Source organism: Mytilus californianus, unplaced genomic scaffold (assembly GCF_021869535.1).
Source record: "Mytilus californianus isolate M0D057914Y unplaced genomic scaffold, xbMytCali1.0.p SCAF_9, whole genome shotgun sequence".
NCBI classification, from domain to species: Eukaryota; Metazoa; Mollusca; class Bivalvia; order Mytilida; family Mytilidae; genus Mytilus; species Mytilus californianus.
Window position 1 is genome coordinate 77,941,695 of NW_026262745.1, and position 17,716 is coordinate 77,959,410.

Genomic DNA, 17,716 nt, shown 5'->3' on the forward strand with positions numbered 1-17,716 from the left:
GTTACAAAAAAAGGTAAATAGTCACTGAAATACAGGAACAACATAGGGCTTCATCACAAAGACGTTTTACACCAATAAAAGCTTTAAAAAATATGATCTGTCTTCATACTTACTATAACCATGAAAACTGCAATTGAAATAACATTTTTTAAAACTTTATTTTCAGGTTTGCGGCAAAGTATGTCACAGTCTTCACCAAGAAGAGGTAATGATAAAACCTAGGTTACTTAAGATAACAAAAGAATTTGTAGAAAACTGTTAATAAGTAGTTTTTCATTACATTAATCTATCTGACACCCCAGATATTCATATTTAAATGATGAGAACATTGAGATGTGGTAAAATAACACGTTTTATTGTGTAATATGAATACAATTAAATTAGATTGCTCTTTTGAAATCTAAAAGTATACAGTTAAAAAAATGATACAGTTTATAAATCTACTATTTTTGTTCAGCCCCAAAACCACGGCAGATTCCTCAATCTGTTAATACAGAAAATGATAACCATGTGGGAAATAGATGTAGCCCAAACAAATTTGACGGTAAGGAGCATGGTTGTGGTCGAAAACATCTCTTTACAGAACTGATTACTAGATCACAATAGATGACTTATTTCCATGTTTTTCTTTTTTTTACATAAAAAGAAATAGAATTTATAAATCCTGTTTTCTCTAATGTTAGTTAGCTATTCAAGAATTGATTAAATGGAGGTGGGGGTTGAAATACACCTAGTATTAATAATATAGGGGTAGTGGGGTTCAAAACAAGTTTTCCTACAATAAGAAAAATTGTATGAATGGGGGTCTTGAGGAAAAAAATGCTATCCCACCCAAAAAGCTTGAATTTCAAAGTTTAAAATAATTCCAAACATTTCGATTGTGTAGGTGAAACTCCGTAAGTGTACACAAAGTCATATTTAAAAGAAAAATTATAATGGAAGAAGTTCCATTAAACAGTTCTGTAGACCGATGTCCTGACCAATGTACATGTTGTAAGCATGGCTATCATGCATGGTTACTTTGGAGTTGAATATCAATATGTCTGCATTGTAATGTCTATGTGCACTAAATGACAAACCTTTGCATTGTAATGTCCATATGCGCTAAATGATAAAACTTAAATAATTCTTTTGGATGTATTATAGGTTATGCTTTATTTGTTGTAACTAATCCACCACATTTAAATATACCGTTAAAAGCTCATTATCTCTAATAAAAAATGTACACCACATTTAAATATACCGTTCAAAGCTCATTATCTCTAATGAAAAATGTACACCACATTTAAATATACCGTTAAAAGCTAATTATCTCTAATGAAAAATGTACATCGGTAGATTGTACTTTCGTTCATTCATTTTTATAACAGAATTTCGCAAGTTCACAACATGAAGCATTCTGGGTAGTATTTCATTTAAACATACACCAAAATGTTGTGATTGGCTAACAATGTCATAAACAATGAAAATCCAATCAATGGTGTGACATTATTTTCATTTAAGGGTAACAATCTGATTAAAGTTTGAGACCTTTTCTGGTAATCATAATAATGAAAATTAGATGAATTATATCCAATAGACATATCAGTCTTACTTTTTGAAAACAGTATGAGAAAAATAAAACCTCACACACTGAATGAACTTTTCTGTGGTATATTTAAACATGGTGTACTGGAAATAACTTATAAACTATATTGACATTTTTCCATTGACATAATTTGAGCTAGAGTTATTGCCCTTTGGCCCATTGTTGACTTTGATAGCATTCTGTGAAAATCTATCAGGTTTAATAGATACATATTTAAAAGTCATTGTTCTCTAACATACATATATTCGGTTTCTATACAAAACATTAAATTGACCTCACAGAGTCTGTGACATATACAGCTGACATATGCCAGAATGAGAAAAATATTAAGTTGGACTCTATTGTATCAATTTGTATGATTGTTTCTTGAAAAGATTTCATATAATGGAAGAGTTTATGATTTAGAAAGAATGATCAGATATTATTTAATCATGTGCATAAGAAGAACTTTCCAGATCAAATTTTTGTCGAGCCTGCGACTTTTGTCGCAGAAAGCTCGACATAGGGATAGCGATCCGGCGGCGGCGGCGGCGGCGGCGTTAGCTAACTTCTTAAAAGCTTTATATTTTAGAAGATGGAAGACCTGGATGCTTCATACTTTGTATATGGATGCCTCATGTTACGAAGTTTCCGTCAGTCACATGTCCAATGTCCTTGACCTCATTTTCATGGTTCAGTGACTACTTGAAAAAAAAGTTCAGATTTTTTGTAATGTTAAATTCTCTCTTATTATAAGTAATAGGATAACTATATTTGGTATGTGCGTACCTTGCAAGGTCCTCATGCCCGTCAGACAGTTTTCACTTGACCTCGACCTCATTTCATGGATCAGTGAACAAGGTTAAGTTTTGGTGGTCAAGTCCATATCTCAGATACTATAAGCAATAGGTCTAGTATATTCGGTGTATGGAAGGACTGTAAGGTGTACATGTCCAACTGGCAGGTGTCATCTGACCTTGACCTCATTTTCATGGTTCAGTGGTTATAGTTAAGTTTTTGTGTTTTGGTCTGTTTTTCTTATACTGTATGCAATAGGTCTACTATATTTGGTGTATGGAATGATTGTAAGGTGTACATGTCTAGCTGGCAGGTGTCATCTGACCTTGACCTCATTTTCATGGTTCAGTGGTCAAAGTTAAGTTTTTGAGGTTTGGTCTTTCTTTCTAATACTGCATGCAATAGGTCAGCTATATTTGGTGTATGGAATGATTGTAAGGTGTACATGTCTAGCTGGCAGGTGTCATCTTACCTTGACCTCATTTTCATGGTTCAGTGGTCAAAGTTAAGTTTTTGAGTTTTGGTCTTTTTTTCTAATACTATATGCAATAGTTCAACTATATTTGGTGTATGGAAATATTTTATGATCTATATGTCAGTTACGCAGGTTTTATTTGACCTTGACCTCATTTTCAAGGTTCATTGCTCAGTGTTAAGTTTTTGTGTTTTCGTCTGTTTTTCTTAAACTATAAGCAATAGGTCAACTATATTTGTTGTATGGAAGAATTGTTAGCTGTACATGCCTGCCTAGCATGGTTCATCTGACCTTGACCTCATTTTCATGGTTCATTGGTCAATGTTTAGTTTACTTGGTTAATGTTAAGTTTATGTGACAGTTGTAATAAAGCTTTATATTTAGGACTATCAACATAATACATGTATCAATGATTAGTAAAGAAGGCGAGACATTTCAGCGTGTGCACTCTTGTTAAAAGACTAAAAACAAAATCTTGGAGATCATTTTAACCTAGTGCCTAAAGAGCACAGCCCTTTTTGTCTAGGGTATTGGAATTTGGTAGGAATAATGTTAATAAATTACCCAGACCATGTCATATGTTTAACATTAGTAATTTTATTTTCCAAATTTAACATCATGAGCAATTTTGGCTTTTAAACATTTGCTATTAATACAAAATAAGGAGATGTGGTATGAGTGAAATGCTGACAGGTTTTTGATGATTTTTTTGCACAGTAAATAAGGATTTGTTTTTAGCTCACCTGGCCCGAAGGGCCAAGTGAGCTTTTCTCATCACTTGGCGTCCGTCGTCGTCCGTCGTCGGCGTTAACTTTTTACATTTTGAACTTCTTCTAGAGAACCACTGAATGGAATGAAACCAAACATGGCATGAATGTTCCTTATGAGGTGCTGACCAAGTGTTGTTACTTTGTAGCCGATCCATCATCCAAGATGGCCGCCAGCGGGGGACTTAGTTTAACATAGGACCCTATGGGAAATGCATACAAATGACTTCTTTTAGAGAACCACTGAATGGAATGTAACAAAACATAGCATGAATGTTCCTTACAAGGTGCTGACCAAGTGTTGTTACTTTGTAGCTGTTCCATCATCCAAAATGGCCGCCAGTGAGGGACTTAGTTTAACATAGGACCCTATGGGAAATGCATACAAATGACTTCTTTTAGAGAACCACTGAATGGAATGAAACAAAACATAGCATGAATGTTCATTAGGAGGTGCTGACCAAGTGTTGTTACTTTGTAGCCGATCCATCATCCAAGATGGCCGCCAGCGGAGGACTTAGTTTAACATAGGACCCTATGGGAAATGCATACAAATGACTTCTTTTAGAGAACCACTGAATGGAATGAAACAAAACATAGCATGAATGTTCCTTACAAGGTGCTGACCAAGTGTTGTTACTTTGTAGCTGTTCCATCATCCAAAATGGCCGCCAGTGAGGGACTTAGTTTAACATAGGTCCCTATGGGAAATGCATACAAATGACTTCTTTTAGAGAACCACTGAATGGAATGAAAAAAAACATAGCATGAATGTTCATTAGGAGGTGCTGACCAAGTGTTGTTACTTTGTAGCCGATCCATCATCCAAGATGGCCGCCAGCAGGGGACTTAGTTTAACATAGGACCCTATGGGAAATGCATACAAATGACTTCTTTTAGAGAACCACTGAATGGAATGTAACAAAACATAGCATGAATGTTCCTTACAAGGTGCTGACCAAGTGTTGTTACTTTGTAGCTGTTCCATCATCCAAAATGGCCGCCAGTGAGGGACTTAGTTTAACATTGGACCCAATGGGAAATACATACAAATGTCTTCTTTTATAGAACCACTGAACGGAATAAAACCAAACATGGTATGAATGTTCCTTATGAGGTGCTGACCGAGTGTTGTTACTTTGAAGCCGATCCATAATCCAAGATGGCCGCCAGCGGGGGACTTAGTTTAACATAGGACCCTATGGGAAATACATACAAATGTCTTCTTTTAGAGAACCACTGAATGGAATGAAACCAAACATGATATGAATGTTCCTTATGAGGTGCTGACTGAGTGTTGTTACTTTGAAGCCGATCCATAATCCAAGATGGCCGCCAGCGGGGGACTTAGTTTAACATAGGACCCTATGGGAAATACATACAAATGTCTTCTTTTAGAGAACCACTGAATGGAATGAAACCAAACATGGCATGAATGTTTCTTATGAGGTGCTGACCGAGTGTTGTTACTTTGAAGCCGATCCATAATCCAAGATGGCCGCCAGCGGGGGACTTGGTTTAACATGGGACCCTAAGGGAAATACATACAAATGTCTTCTTTTAGAGAACCACTGAATGGAATGAAACCAAACATGGTATGAATGTTCTTTATGAGGTGCTGACCGAGTGTTGTTACTTTGAAGCCGATCCATAATCCAAGATGGATGCCAGCGGGGGACTTAGTTTAACATGGGACCCTATGGGAAATACATACAAATGTCTTCTTTTAGAGAACCACTGAATGGAATGAAACCAAACATGGCATGAATGTTCCTTATGAGGTCTTGACTAAGTGTTGTTACTTTGAAGCCGATCCATCATCCAAGATGGCCGCCAGAGAGGGACTTAGTTTAACATAGGACCCTAAGGGAAATACATACAAATGTCTTCTTTTAGAGAACCACTGAATGCAATGAAACCAAACATGGCATGAATGTTCCTGATGAGGTGCTGACCAAGTGTTGTTACTTTGAAGCTGATCCATCATCCAAGATGGCAGCCAGCGGGGGACTTAGTTTAACATAGGACCCTATAGGAAATACATACAAATGTCTTCTTTTAGAGAACCACTGAATGCAATGAAACCAAACATGGCATGAATGTTCCTTATGAGGTGCTGACCAAGTGTTGTTACTTTGAAGCTGATCCATCATCCAAGATGGCAGCCAGCGGGGGACTTAGTTTAATATAGGACCCTATGGGAAATACATACAAATGTCTTCTTTTAGAGAACCACTGAATGCAATGAAACCAAACATGGCATGAATGTTCCTTATGAGGTGCTGACCAAGTGTTGTTACTTTGAAGCTGATCCATCATCCAAGATGGCAGCCAGCGGGGGACTTAGTTTAATATAGGACCCTATGGGAAATACATACAAATGTCTTCTTTTAGAGAACCACTGAATGCAATGAAACCAAACATGGCATGAATGTTCCTTATGAGGTGCTGACCAAGTGTTGTTACTATGAAGCCGATCCATAATCTAAGATGGCCGCCAGCTGAGGAATTAGTTAAACATAGGACCCTATGAGAAATACGTACAAATGTTTTCTTTTAGAGAACCATTGAATGGAATGAAACCAAACATGGCATGCATGTTCCTTTTGAGGTGCTGACCAAGTGTTGTTACTTTGAAGCTGATCCTTCATCCATGATGGCTGCCAGATGGGGACAATGTTTAACAAAGGACCCTATGGATGATACATACGAATGTCTTCTTTTAGAGAACCACATACTGAATGGATTGAAACCAAACATGGCATGAATGTTCCTTATGAGGTGCTGACTAAGTTTTGTTACTTTGAAGCTGATCCTTCATCCATGATGGCCGCCAATGGGGGGACTTCCTTTAACATAAGACCCTATGGGAAATACATACAAATGCTTCTTCTAGAGGTGCACTGAATGGAATGAAACCAAAACATGGCATAAATGTTTCTTATGAGGTGCTGATTAAGTGTTGCTACTTTGTTGCCGATTTACTGTTCAAGATGGCCACCAGGATTTTTTATTAAATTACAGGACCAATATTAAACCAAATTTGGCCTCACTCATTATTAGGGTATCTGTTATTATTTTAATCTATTTTTACATGATTTCCAAAACCAAAGTAGAATCAGGTGAGCGACACAGGCTCTTGAGAGCCTCTAGTTAAAGTATTGCCTATACATTACATACATATAACCAATCTGTAATTAACATGTACAAATACTGTTCTGTATTGTCAAGGTAACTTGAGGCATGTGCAGGCTTTTTTCAAGTGTACATGTGTACCTACTTAATAAGTCAATGATTTGTCATGTATATATGAAAAAAGTTTTTAAAAAAGTTAACCAAATTAAGACATGGTTTTGCCAGACTCAATAACGTTGATTAAATATAGTTCTTATGGAAACATTCATGATAACAATAGTAAAGATATGAAAAGTGAAATAACAAAAATACCGAACTCCGAGGAAAATTATAAATGAATATTGTTACATGACCCAAATATTTTTTGTAATAGACATAAAATCAAATGGATTGATTTCCTAATTTACTAGACATTAAAGCTCTTTTTATGCTCTTATAACCATAACAACAGCTTTCTATTCATTGGAAAGGCTTTGTGTATATTATGCATATTTTATATTTTGCAAGTGAAAAAAAAGTAGAAAATTTAATTCTGTTCTGTCCATTAAGGTCAAAGCCAAATAATGTAACAGTTTAATTGTATTTCTGAAAGAACTTTCTACAGTATTTTTTTCCCCGATTATATATCTTAGATAAGGCATGGAACTAATGTTTGTACATATATGAAATTTGTTTGTCATTATCTGTTGTCTAAGGCTTATAGTTTCATACATGATATACTTTCATTCTTTGTTGAGTATTCAAACTTTTCTTCCAAACACACACACTCTCTCTCTCTCTCTCTCTCTCTCTCTCTGTGTGTGTGAAAAAAAAGTAAATTAATATTTCATTTTTACTTTAAATGAAAGACGTCTTTCCAGAATAAAAGCTCAAACCACAGACACATTTGTCTTTCCTTCTCTACATGTATCTGTCTTCTCTAGTAACTACAAATGACAAGTTCATTTTTGTTTCAGGTGAGAGACATTTAAGTCAGAGTAATAGTTTAGGTTCTGATGCCAGTAGTCCTCCAGACAGTCCACATGCTAGTAGTCAGTATTTAAATAATTATAATAATAATCAAGGTAAGTTACTCTCTACCTTTAATTTAAGATTTACTTCCCTTTGTGCCACGAAAACATTTTGTAATAAGTTAACATTATTATTTTTAAAGCATCTTATCATGCTGATAGTACTTGTAAGCTTAAACTGTCTGAGATTCGTAACCATGGTATCAAATATACAGATGTAATTTGTGTTCAGGTGATTTTGATAGAAGTTGATAAAACAAACAGCAACTGGAATGGCATGCAATCCTTATTCATGTTATTGGGAAAATTTGCCAATAATACTTAGCCCTGCCTTATAGATTTTAGACAAACGATAGACAACATTTGTTTTAAATGATCACCATAAGTTTGATAAAAATAAACTAAGAAACAGAATCAGAAAATAAGTGCTGAAGTTTTAACAAACAGGATATAAGGTAGATGTAATGCAAGAGATACATTTCCTAAAATATAATGGTTTATAACTACACAAACAATTTTTACATCTACATACATGACATACTGGAAGTTCTTATATGATGGACAGATGAATTTTTATCTAACAGTACTCATTAATTACCACTACTACAGTTTATAAGGTATATATATGTTTTTGTCGAGCCTTCTACTTTAGTCGAAAAAGCGAGACATAGCGATCCTACATTACGTCGTCGTCGGCATCATCCACAAATATTCACTCTGTGAAAGTTTTTGAAATTTTAATAACTTTCTTAAACTATCTTGGATTTCTACCAAACTTGGACAGAAGCTTGTTTATGATCATAAGATAGTATCCAGAAGTAAATTTTGTAAAAATAAAATTCCTGTTTTTGCGTATTTCACTTGTAAATGGACATAGTTTTTTCTGCCGGGAAACATAACATTCACTCTGTGGTTAAAGTTTTTAAAATTTTAATAACTTTCTTAAACTATACTGGATTTGTACCAAACTTGGACAGAAGCTTGTTTATGATCATAAGATAGTATCCAGAAGTAAATTTGTTAAAAAAAAAATTTCAGTTTTTCCGTATTTTACTTATAAATGGACTTAGTTTTTCCGCCAGGAAACAATACATTCACTCTGTGGTTAAAGTTTTTAAAATTTTAATAACTTTCTTAAAATATCCTGGATTTGTACCAAACTTGGACAGAAGCTTGTTAATGATCAAAAGCTAGTATCTAGAAGGAAATTTTGTTAAAATTTTGTACCTGTTTATCCGTACTTTACTTATAAATGGACTTAGTTTTTCTTCCAGTTAAACATTAAATACAGTCTGCAGTTAAAGTTTTTAAAACATTTATTAGATTCATAAACTATCCTGGATTATCAAACTTTGACAGAAGCTTCTTACAATCAAAAGATAGTATCTAAAGGAATATTTTTATTGATTTTTTTCCTCATTTTTGTTTAGCCTGCTTTTAACAGCAAAATTGGCGAGTCACTGGGTTCCGCAGAACCCTTACGAATTTTTAACATATGTTTCAGTCTGCCAGGAATTATCAAGTATCCTAAACAAATTTGGCCAATTTTGATCAGTCAATATTCCAAATCTCTACACACTTGACAGACCGATGTATCAAAGTTAGAAATGTGCATTTCCTTACCCAATATTGCTTGACGCTGCATTTTTCAATGAGAGGATGTTGTAGGGCAAATTGTCGTCTTTCTAGTCAACAAAGATACAGTAGTATACAACTCCTTTGTAAGCAGAATTTGTTTTGCTTAATTTTACAAATAAAGGATAAGCTAGCATATTTCTTACATTGAATGTCACAGAAAAAAAAAGCAAAAATTTGAATAAAATGTACAATGTTTATGTGACTGTACTATTTCAGAAAATCCAGGTTTAAGAAGAAGTTACCAAAATGTTTCAAGATTACCACAGACATCTGGACAATATGGAAGTGACCCTTATCTAGACAATTATTCCTCTGGCGGTAGTGATGAATATGAACAAACTGTATCTCCAAAAGTGCGTCAATATTCACGCCTTCAAGCACCCGGTCGACCAGGATCACCGAATGTTAGTGGTTTAAGACAGCCTAGTCCTAGAGGGCCTTCACCTCAAAGAACTGGTCTTCCAACACCATCTAGACGGACTATACCACGGCCTGGAAATAGCAAGCTTGCAACTCCTGTCAGAAGGTACAGGATTAGCTTTTTAGTTCAACTTACCTCAAAGGCCATATGAGCTTTTGTCATCACTCGTCGTCAGAGTTTTTAAAAATCTTCTCTTCTGATGAAACTACTGAGTCCAATGTTACCAAACTTTACCCAAATTTTCCTGAGGGAATCATGTTTAAAAATTGTATCTGGGAACTTGATTCATCAACAAACATGGCCACATTTGCCTTAAATTAAACATAGGGGTAAAATGCAGTTCTTGACCTTTATCTCAAAAACTAAAGCAGTTACAGCAAATTCACTGTTGTGGAATTTTCAGAGTTATTGCCTCTGGAATGAAAATGTTTAGCAAATTTCAAGGTTTTTTAATATCTTGAAAACAACAATAGAAAGAAATTTTAAATAGTAGAAATGACCTGAACAAGATCTACAAATAAGTTAAATTGACCCCTTATAGGAGTTGTGCCTTTGCATTTTAGGTCTTCAATGCTCTTCAACTTGATTTGGCTTGATAGCTTTAATGTTTTTTTTATACAGTCATGCCTTCATTTATTCCATACATTTCAACTAAAATATGTATCCAGATACAACTGTGGTCAAAAATTCTATATTTTCAAATGCTTGTATTATCTCTCAAAAAAATATATCATTTATGAGTATGTTGCTATTTTGTTTTTCAGCAGTAAACATTCTTAAATGGCAACATACTTTGGCATTTAGTTTAACTCTGAAATTAAACAGTGACTGTTTTATGTGTCAAAGAAATCAATGAAAAAGTCTTCTTACTTGTTCAACATTTTGATTTTGCGGATGTTATTTTCATTATGTTTTCTTATTTCAGAAGTGGATTACCTGCCCCTAGATCAGCGTCTTCTTCTCGTCATGATGACAGTTGGAAAGAAGGATGTTTTTGATGTAGATATTTCCCAAATGGCATTTATTTATTGTTTAATAATGCTCAAGGCTGTATTATAAAACCTTTAAGGAGGATATAAGGCTTAGCTATTATAAATCATCAAATATTTTGCAGAAGATTTTGAGCAGAAGTGTTCATTTATCTTACGTTAGATTAAATTACATACTAGTATACAGTGATAAAGTTACAGTCTAGTTTGATAGGTTTCATAGGGAAATTAATGACAATCAATCCTGTAATTGATAGGCACTAATTAGAAGGAAAAACTGTATGCAGGTGCCCTATAATACATTGGTCTTATAACACCAAGGTTAAAACTATAAGTTTCCCAGGAGGAAGGAATGAAACTGTCTCCATTTATAGTTTGTTATGAAAGATTTATCTATGGGTTGATTCTTTTTATAGGACTTAAAAGAAACTCTTTGGACATGTTGGATAAGTTAAAAAAAGTTTCCTGGACAGTAACTTCAAACTTGACATTTCTTTACATTGAAAATAAATGTATATTAAATCTATTATTTTTAAACAACAGAAAAAAAATAAACGTATATAATTTTATGATTAATTAATTTGATGAAATAACCTAAAAGGACTACCTACATGAAATTTGAATTGAATCTAACCCATATATAGAGCACATTGATTGAATAATATGATTTTGTTTAGTGGTAAATATTTTTACACCATACTAACCAATTCACTGAATGTCAGTTCTTCACGGTATTATATATATGGTCATGTCACTGTTTTATTTCTAAATGAAAAACATTTTGGTCATTTATTTAGATGATCTGAGTCATACTGTGATAAAAACTGTATGTTGTCCAAGTATTCAACTTTGACCTTGAACTTAAGGTGCTATATTATTTTCTTATTAAATTTTACATGTTTCCTATTTTTTGTTGGACATGTCTGATCTTGTGAAATGTTTGTTCCTTAGCTTGTTTATATTTAATTTGAACTTCTCATTATGTATTTACTTAGGCCAAAACAAATATTAGCTTTTCAGGCACCCATACATGTTCCCAATGCATGTCACATCAGCAGTTATCAGCACAATCCTTGAATTCTTCATTCCCTATACCTGTACTCTTGTTTTTACAAATGAAATTTTGACATAGGTTTAAAACAAAATGTTCATGTTGAACATGATTAACTAATATTAAAAAAAACATGGTATCAAAAATAAAATATAATGAGCCTCCCTACCTCATCAATGTTTGTTTTGTGAATGATTCAAGATACTTAAAAATTTAGTGTAATTGATTAAGCAATGTTTTAAAAGCAGGCAATACAAGAATTTATTCAAAAAAAGAACCTCTCTATCTCAACCATATTATTCACATTTTGTCTTTTTCTTTTTTGAACAAAATATCCTGATCTGGTCAGAAATTGACTAGAAAAAACTTAACACGAAATAAAGTGTGTGAGAAAATATGTGTTCTCTTTTTTACCCCTAAAATGATTTTTTTTAACCGTCTTGCTGTGTTTTAGAACATAATTATTGATATTAAAGATAAAACAAATCCATTTGATCATACTCTACTAATCAGTAGGATTGTTCAAATATCTCATAAAGTGCTATTTATTATTAATGCTATTCCATAAAAATGGATGAGGGAGGGAAGGAAGAGACTTTCAAAATACACCTAAAAACTAACACACCGTCTTTAAGAAGTTGTACATACATCAAACGGACAAACAGGTACAACCATAAAGACCCACTCCATGTCTAAAAATGAATTATTGCCCTCCCCCATTCACTTAAATGGAATAGCCTGAAGTATAATAACATCAAACATTCACATATACTATGTACTAAACCATTTTATATATCATTCATGTGTCCTTGTTCAAAAATGTATGAATGAAGTTTTGAAAGGGAACTTGGATATTTTTTGTGTGTTTGTCCCCCCCCCCCCCCCCCCCCCAGAATTTCAATTATATATATAAACAGTAAAAAATACAGAAAAAAACAATAGATTATTATGATTAAAGATAAATTTTATATTGAATCTGTCATTTGAATTAAAGGCACATAATAAGAAGGTTATATGAATGTAGAAGATTTACTAAACAGAAAGTGTTCTGCAAAAGGTTCAAAAGAAATCATTTTACTGATAAGCATGATAAGTAATGGTCTTGGGCTTCATTGTTTGAATTTTGTAAGGGATGACGTACAGTGTATATGTTATACTTATTTTATCAACCATAACCAATTATATAGATTTTTATAGTATGTGTTTTTCATTATACAAGTTTTAAAGTTGAGTCATATGAAGACTGGAGAGAGATATATATGTAAATTATTTGAACTTGCCAATGTATGGAAGTATAAAAGTGCCACAGATGTGTTAGTGAATATGTTATTTCACCATTTAGATTATTACGTGATACAACTGTAAGTGTTAATCTGAAAATTGGGAATGAATAAGAAAGAAACTATTCAAAAACTACAATCAAAGCACAAAATTCTCAATATTATAAGTAAAACACCAGCAATGATTTAGATATGACAAAAGACTAAAATTGATGACATTTTTTTTCACAAGCAAAGGAAATCTAGATTTGTTTATGTGGAGATAATTATACAAGATGATTGGCCTTATGTTTAAGAATTAAAATATAAATATATCTAGTCAAGAGGTTTTGAATTTTTATCTATATTCTTGAAAGAACCGACCTTTACACAATATATTACTGGTAATGATGGCACTATCAGCTTTCCATACCAAACTATATTTACAGTATGAACGATATATCTATGCTTGGAATTTGTATAACTGGAAATGGAACCCTGACCTCAAATTACTATTTTTGTACTTTTTATCTGATTTGTAGTAGTTTATTACTATTATTGTGTATAATTTTGTTAAAAGTTAAGTTTAAGTTAATGTATTTAGTTGTTGTAGTAGAAAAGTTATTTTTGTATATTTAGTTATAATTGGATTGGTGAAATTACATTTATACATAAACACCAAATTGTGATAAGTTTTCATAATATCTTCATGCTTCTTTTAATATGTTGCATACTACATGTACTAGTAGCCATTAGTTCTCAACCATATATAAAGCTGAAGTAAAATAGCTGTCATTTCCAGTTCTTGGTATCATTATGTCTTAGTCAAATGGTAATTACTGTCCTTTATGTTCTTTTTGCATAATTAGCACAAAACTTATGTAATGTATTTTTGCATTATCAAACATTTCCTCTTTTCCATGGGACAGTTCCCAAGATTCATCCTGGGTCACACACTTTACCATGCCTTCGTTATAAGAATTGATGTTTTTCTCCTAACATTCATTAGATACTTGCTTATAGATGTTAATCAAACAAAAATCTATTAATTTCAAATTTGAACTAGTAATAGGTTTATATTTCTGATGTATTTATTTATGTATTAGTTATAATCAGACTTAACATTCTTTTGTTTTGGACATTAGGCTTATTCCATTAACTAAAGTTGGTACCAAGGGAAAGCACTGTGAAAGAGGAGTAACTAATGGAACTATTTTTGAGACATACATTTTGAACTTACCATTACTTATTCAATATAGCTTTGTTCTTCAAAACCAATTCATAACAACAAGAAAACATTGCAGCCTACTGTACAACCAATTTTTGAACCAGATAGTTACTGGAAATGATGGGTTTTTTCTCAGTGCAACATTTGGTTGAGAACTGCTGTTCTACTAGCAGATGCTAGAATTACATATATAAATGTTTTCTTCAATAGCTTTTTTGCAGTCCATATAATGAGGGGTAGGTGGCCTTGCAATGAAACATAAAAGAGAATGTAGTTTTTAATGCATTGTTCAAACACTTATTTGTTGTGGAATGTTCTATGTATTATTTTGTTAAGCTGTAGGAAATAATGGCCGTAAAACATCAATTCTATGCATATTTGTGTTTTGTGTTACATGTTTATGTCATTGTAGTAAAAATGTTTTATACATAAACTATTTGAAATATTACTAGGAAAAAAAATATGAAGATTCATGAGATCACTTTTTTTCTATCCTTTACAGCAACAGAATGAACTTCACAATAATTAATAATTGAATATTGTTTTATTGGATAAAACAAATCTTCTCAAACATGTTAAGTCCTCAATAGCTTATGCTAACATAGATTTCTGAATTTTATATTAATTAGCAGATTCCTCTTTCATGAATGTGGGCCTTTATTATCTTGCTTATGTTTAAGTGGAGGATTATGTTTCAAATAATTTGTAGAAATTTATATGTATGTTTAATTCATATTGATTGAAAGACATGAAAGAAAGAATATGAGCTATAATTTTCACCAGAAAATGTGCAAGTCTGTGTAATGAGTATTATATATATATATATACATATATGTGTGTGTAAATTTACACCAATACATCATTTATATAAGGCTCTGTAATGTAGGCAATTCCTAGGAGTTAAAAGATATGAATAGATATATTTATTGTGATAGCAGCCCATCAACAAATAACCTAACATCGAAATTAGAAATTGGGGTATTACTTTGCATATATATAAGAGAGTTTATCAAATTGTTAAGATGAAATACCAATTATACACTCGCTCTCTAAGTGGGGGATTTATTGCAATAACCTTGTCCATCCGGCTGTTCATTCATCCATAGACTGTCATTTAGTCAGACAAGTCTTACATCATCAGTTTAGTTTAATTCAGATTGAGCCACTACTGTATTTTCCATCAAACATATTAAATGGTCAAAACATCAGCAATAATATGTTATTAGAAGGGAGATTCATTTACCAAAGCTATAAAACATTGAATTTCTATGAACTTGTAAAAATTGATTGCTTTGCATTGGAAGACATAAATAGATGTAGAATAAGAGATCAATTGATTCCAATGTTCTATGGAAAAGAACTTATGTTAATTAAAGTATCAAATGTATTGATAAAGTAAGTCTCTTTATACATAAGTGGCGATTAGTAACCTTAGTCATGCTTTGCTATGTTGCTATGTTGCAGATATCTTCAGCAAACCACTAAATATCAGTTTGCTTAGCTTTCCATATTTTTACTGAAATATTAATCTTTGATGCTGATTGTTTTCATTTAGGTCTTGTTAACTTTTGCCTTTCGTTTCATTGTCCATGAATTTTATTTCGAAACAAGATACTTTTAAGTGCTATGCTATAGAAGTCGGTAAAAATTTTGATTATGTACTTAAGTTATTATCTTTTTACTGGCCAAAAAATTGATACTATATTGTCATAGGATAGAACAATTATTTATTTAGTATAATCAATGATTAAGTAATTACTGTTCAACCCATGACCACATCAAAGATAATGAAAACCAGAGTTTGGCATTGTGGGTACGGTAATATAATATTACCCAGATGACAAGGGGAAGAACTGAAAAACCAAACTTCCGAAACTTTGGTAACAAAGATTCCAAAGTTTGTTACAACAAACAGTAAATTTACTGAAATGATGAGGGGAGGGGGGGAATATACTTCTATTATTTCTTTTTGGACAAATGCCTACATTACAGATACTGAACTTGGTTCCCAAAAATGCTAGAAACAAAACTTGATGCCTATTAATATGTGTGCAAAATTTAAAGAAATCAAAAATGATGCCTGTATTTAAAAAAAAAATCAATTTATCATATGTTTTATCTAACTGAAGAAGTATTTGGCAAGAACTAGAAGATTCTCGTTTATTGCACGAAAGTTTTGTCAATCTTGATTTTACGTTTAGAGTAAAATATTTGTTAATGCAATTTTTTTCCAAATGCTTATACTTTCATCTTGAATAACTTGTTAAATATTTGTTTCCTATTTGAACCTACCAATCACATAACTGCTTAGAGTAATTCTAAGTTCACAATATTTTACAGTTATATTATGGAGTATTAGAATATCTTGTGAGTAACCCAAACAGAAAGGGTTTTACTTTCTATGTAGCTTGATGGAATCACGGTTATATTGAATATGTTGTGGTGTTGGTCTTGTACACACATTGATCTCCAGTGTCTGTCATTATGTATCCTTGTTATATGAACAATCATGAGAAAAATGTGTTATCTGTTAAAAGATAATAATAAAAATGCTGAAATATACATTCAATGTTACTTTATTCTTTTACTTTGTTTACTGAATTATTGTAAATTTTAGGAACTTTATTCTTTTACTTTGTTTAATGAATTATTGTAAATTTTAGGAATTATTGCATGTATTAATTGTTGCGATTTTTGTAGATGGGGATAAAATGAGATACTGGTATTTAATATTTTAATTATTTCAATTTTAGAAAAATATTCATACAATATAATTATGTATCAAATATCAAAATCGTTCACAATACAAGTTCTAATTGATGTGATACTCGCCAAGTCCAAGTATTTGCATTACTGAAACCTATATTTACAGTAAATCTATTGATCACTAGCTTCCCCTTGAAGAGTTTACAAGGAAGGCTACATAAATAGAAAACAAAACATATTTTTGTTTCGCCTTGAGGGAGTAAAAAATGCAAGACATAGGTATGCTGTTTGCAGCAGCAGTGTTTTTGTCAAAAATGAATTAGTTTGAGAGTATGTTGACTTTGAAACTTTTGCTGAGTAAACATGTTTAAGTTTGCTTAGGTCAGTTTATGGGAAACCGTAAGTGGTAGGTTAATGATATTTGGTCTGCAGTTGTATAAGAATTGCCACATCTCATTTCCATAGAGATCATTTGGCTATATAGAGTTGGATATCATTTTAAAAAGCTTTATATTTTGCTGTATATCAGTTCAACCTTTATAGATTTCTTTCAAAACTCAAATTTGAACTGTGTAAGGATAGACATGTGATTGGAAACGGAAAATGTGTCAAAGAGAACAACCAGACCAATGAGCCAAACATCCAAGGCTACCGATTGGTCTTCTACAAACA

General features: G+C 32.5%; 1 protein-coding gene across 2 annotated transcripts in view; it reads left to right on the forward strand.

Moving 5' to 3' along the window:
* Positions 1–16,900, forward strand: part of LOC127716298 (SLAIN motif-containing protein 2-like) — a 33,319-nt gene extending 16,419 nt beyond the window's left edge. The window contains exons 5-9 of one of the 2 annotated variants that reach the window (XM_052222459.1): positions 167–205; positions 458–544; positions 7,699–7,806; positions 9,607–9,916; positions 10,737–16,900. In XM_052222459.1, coding sequence (XP_052078419.1) covers positions 167–205; positions 458–544; positions 7,699–7,806; positions 9,607–9,916; positions 10,737–10,809 — 617 coding nt within the window. In that variant the 3' untranslated portion in view covers positions 10,810–16,900. The remainder of the gene's footprint in view (positions 1–166; positions 206–457; positions 545–7,698; positions 7,807–9,606; positions 9,917–10,736) is intronic. The other variant, XM_052222460.1, reaches the window with a different exon arrangement.
* Positions 16,901–17,716: the final 816 nt, after the last annotated feature.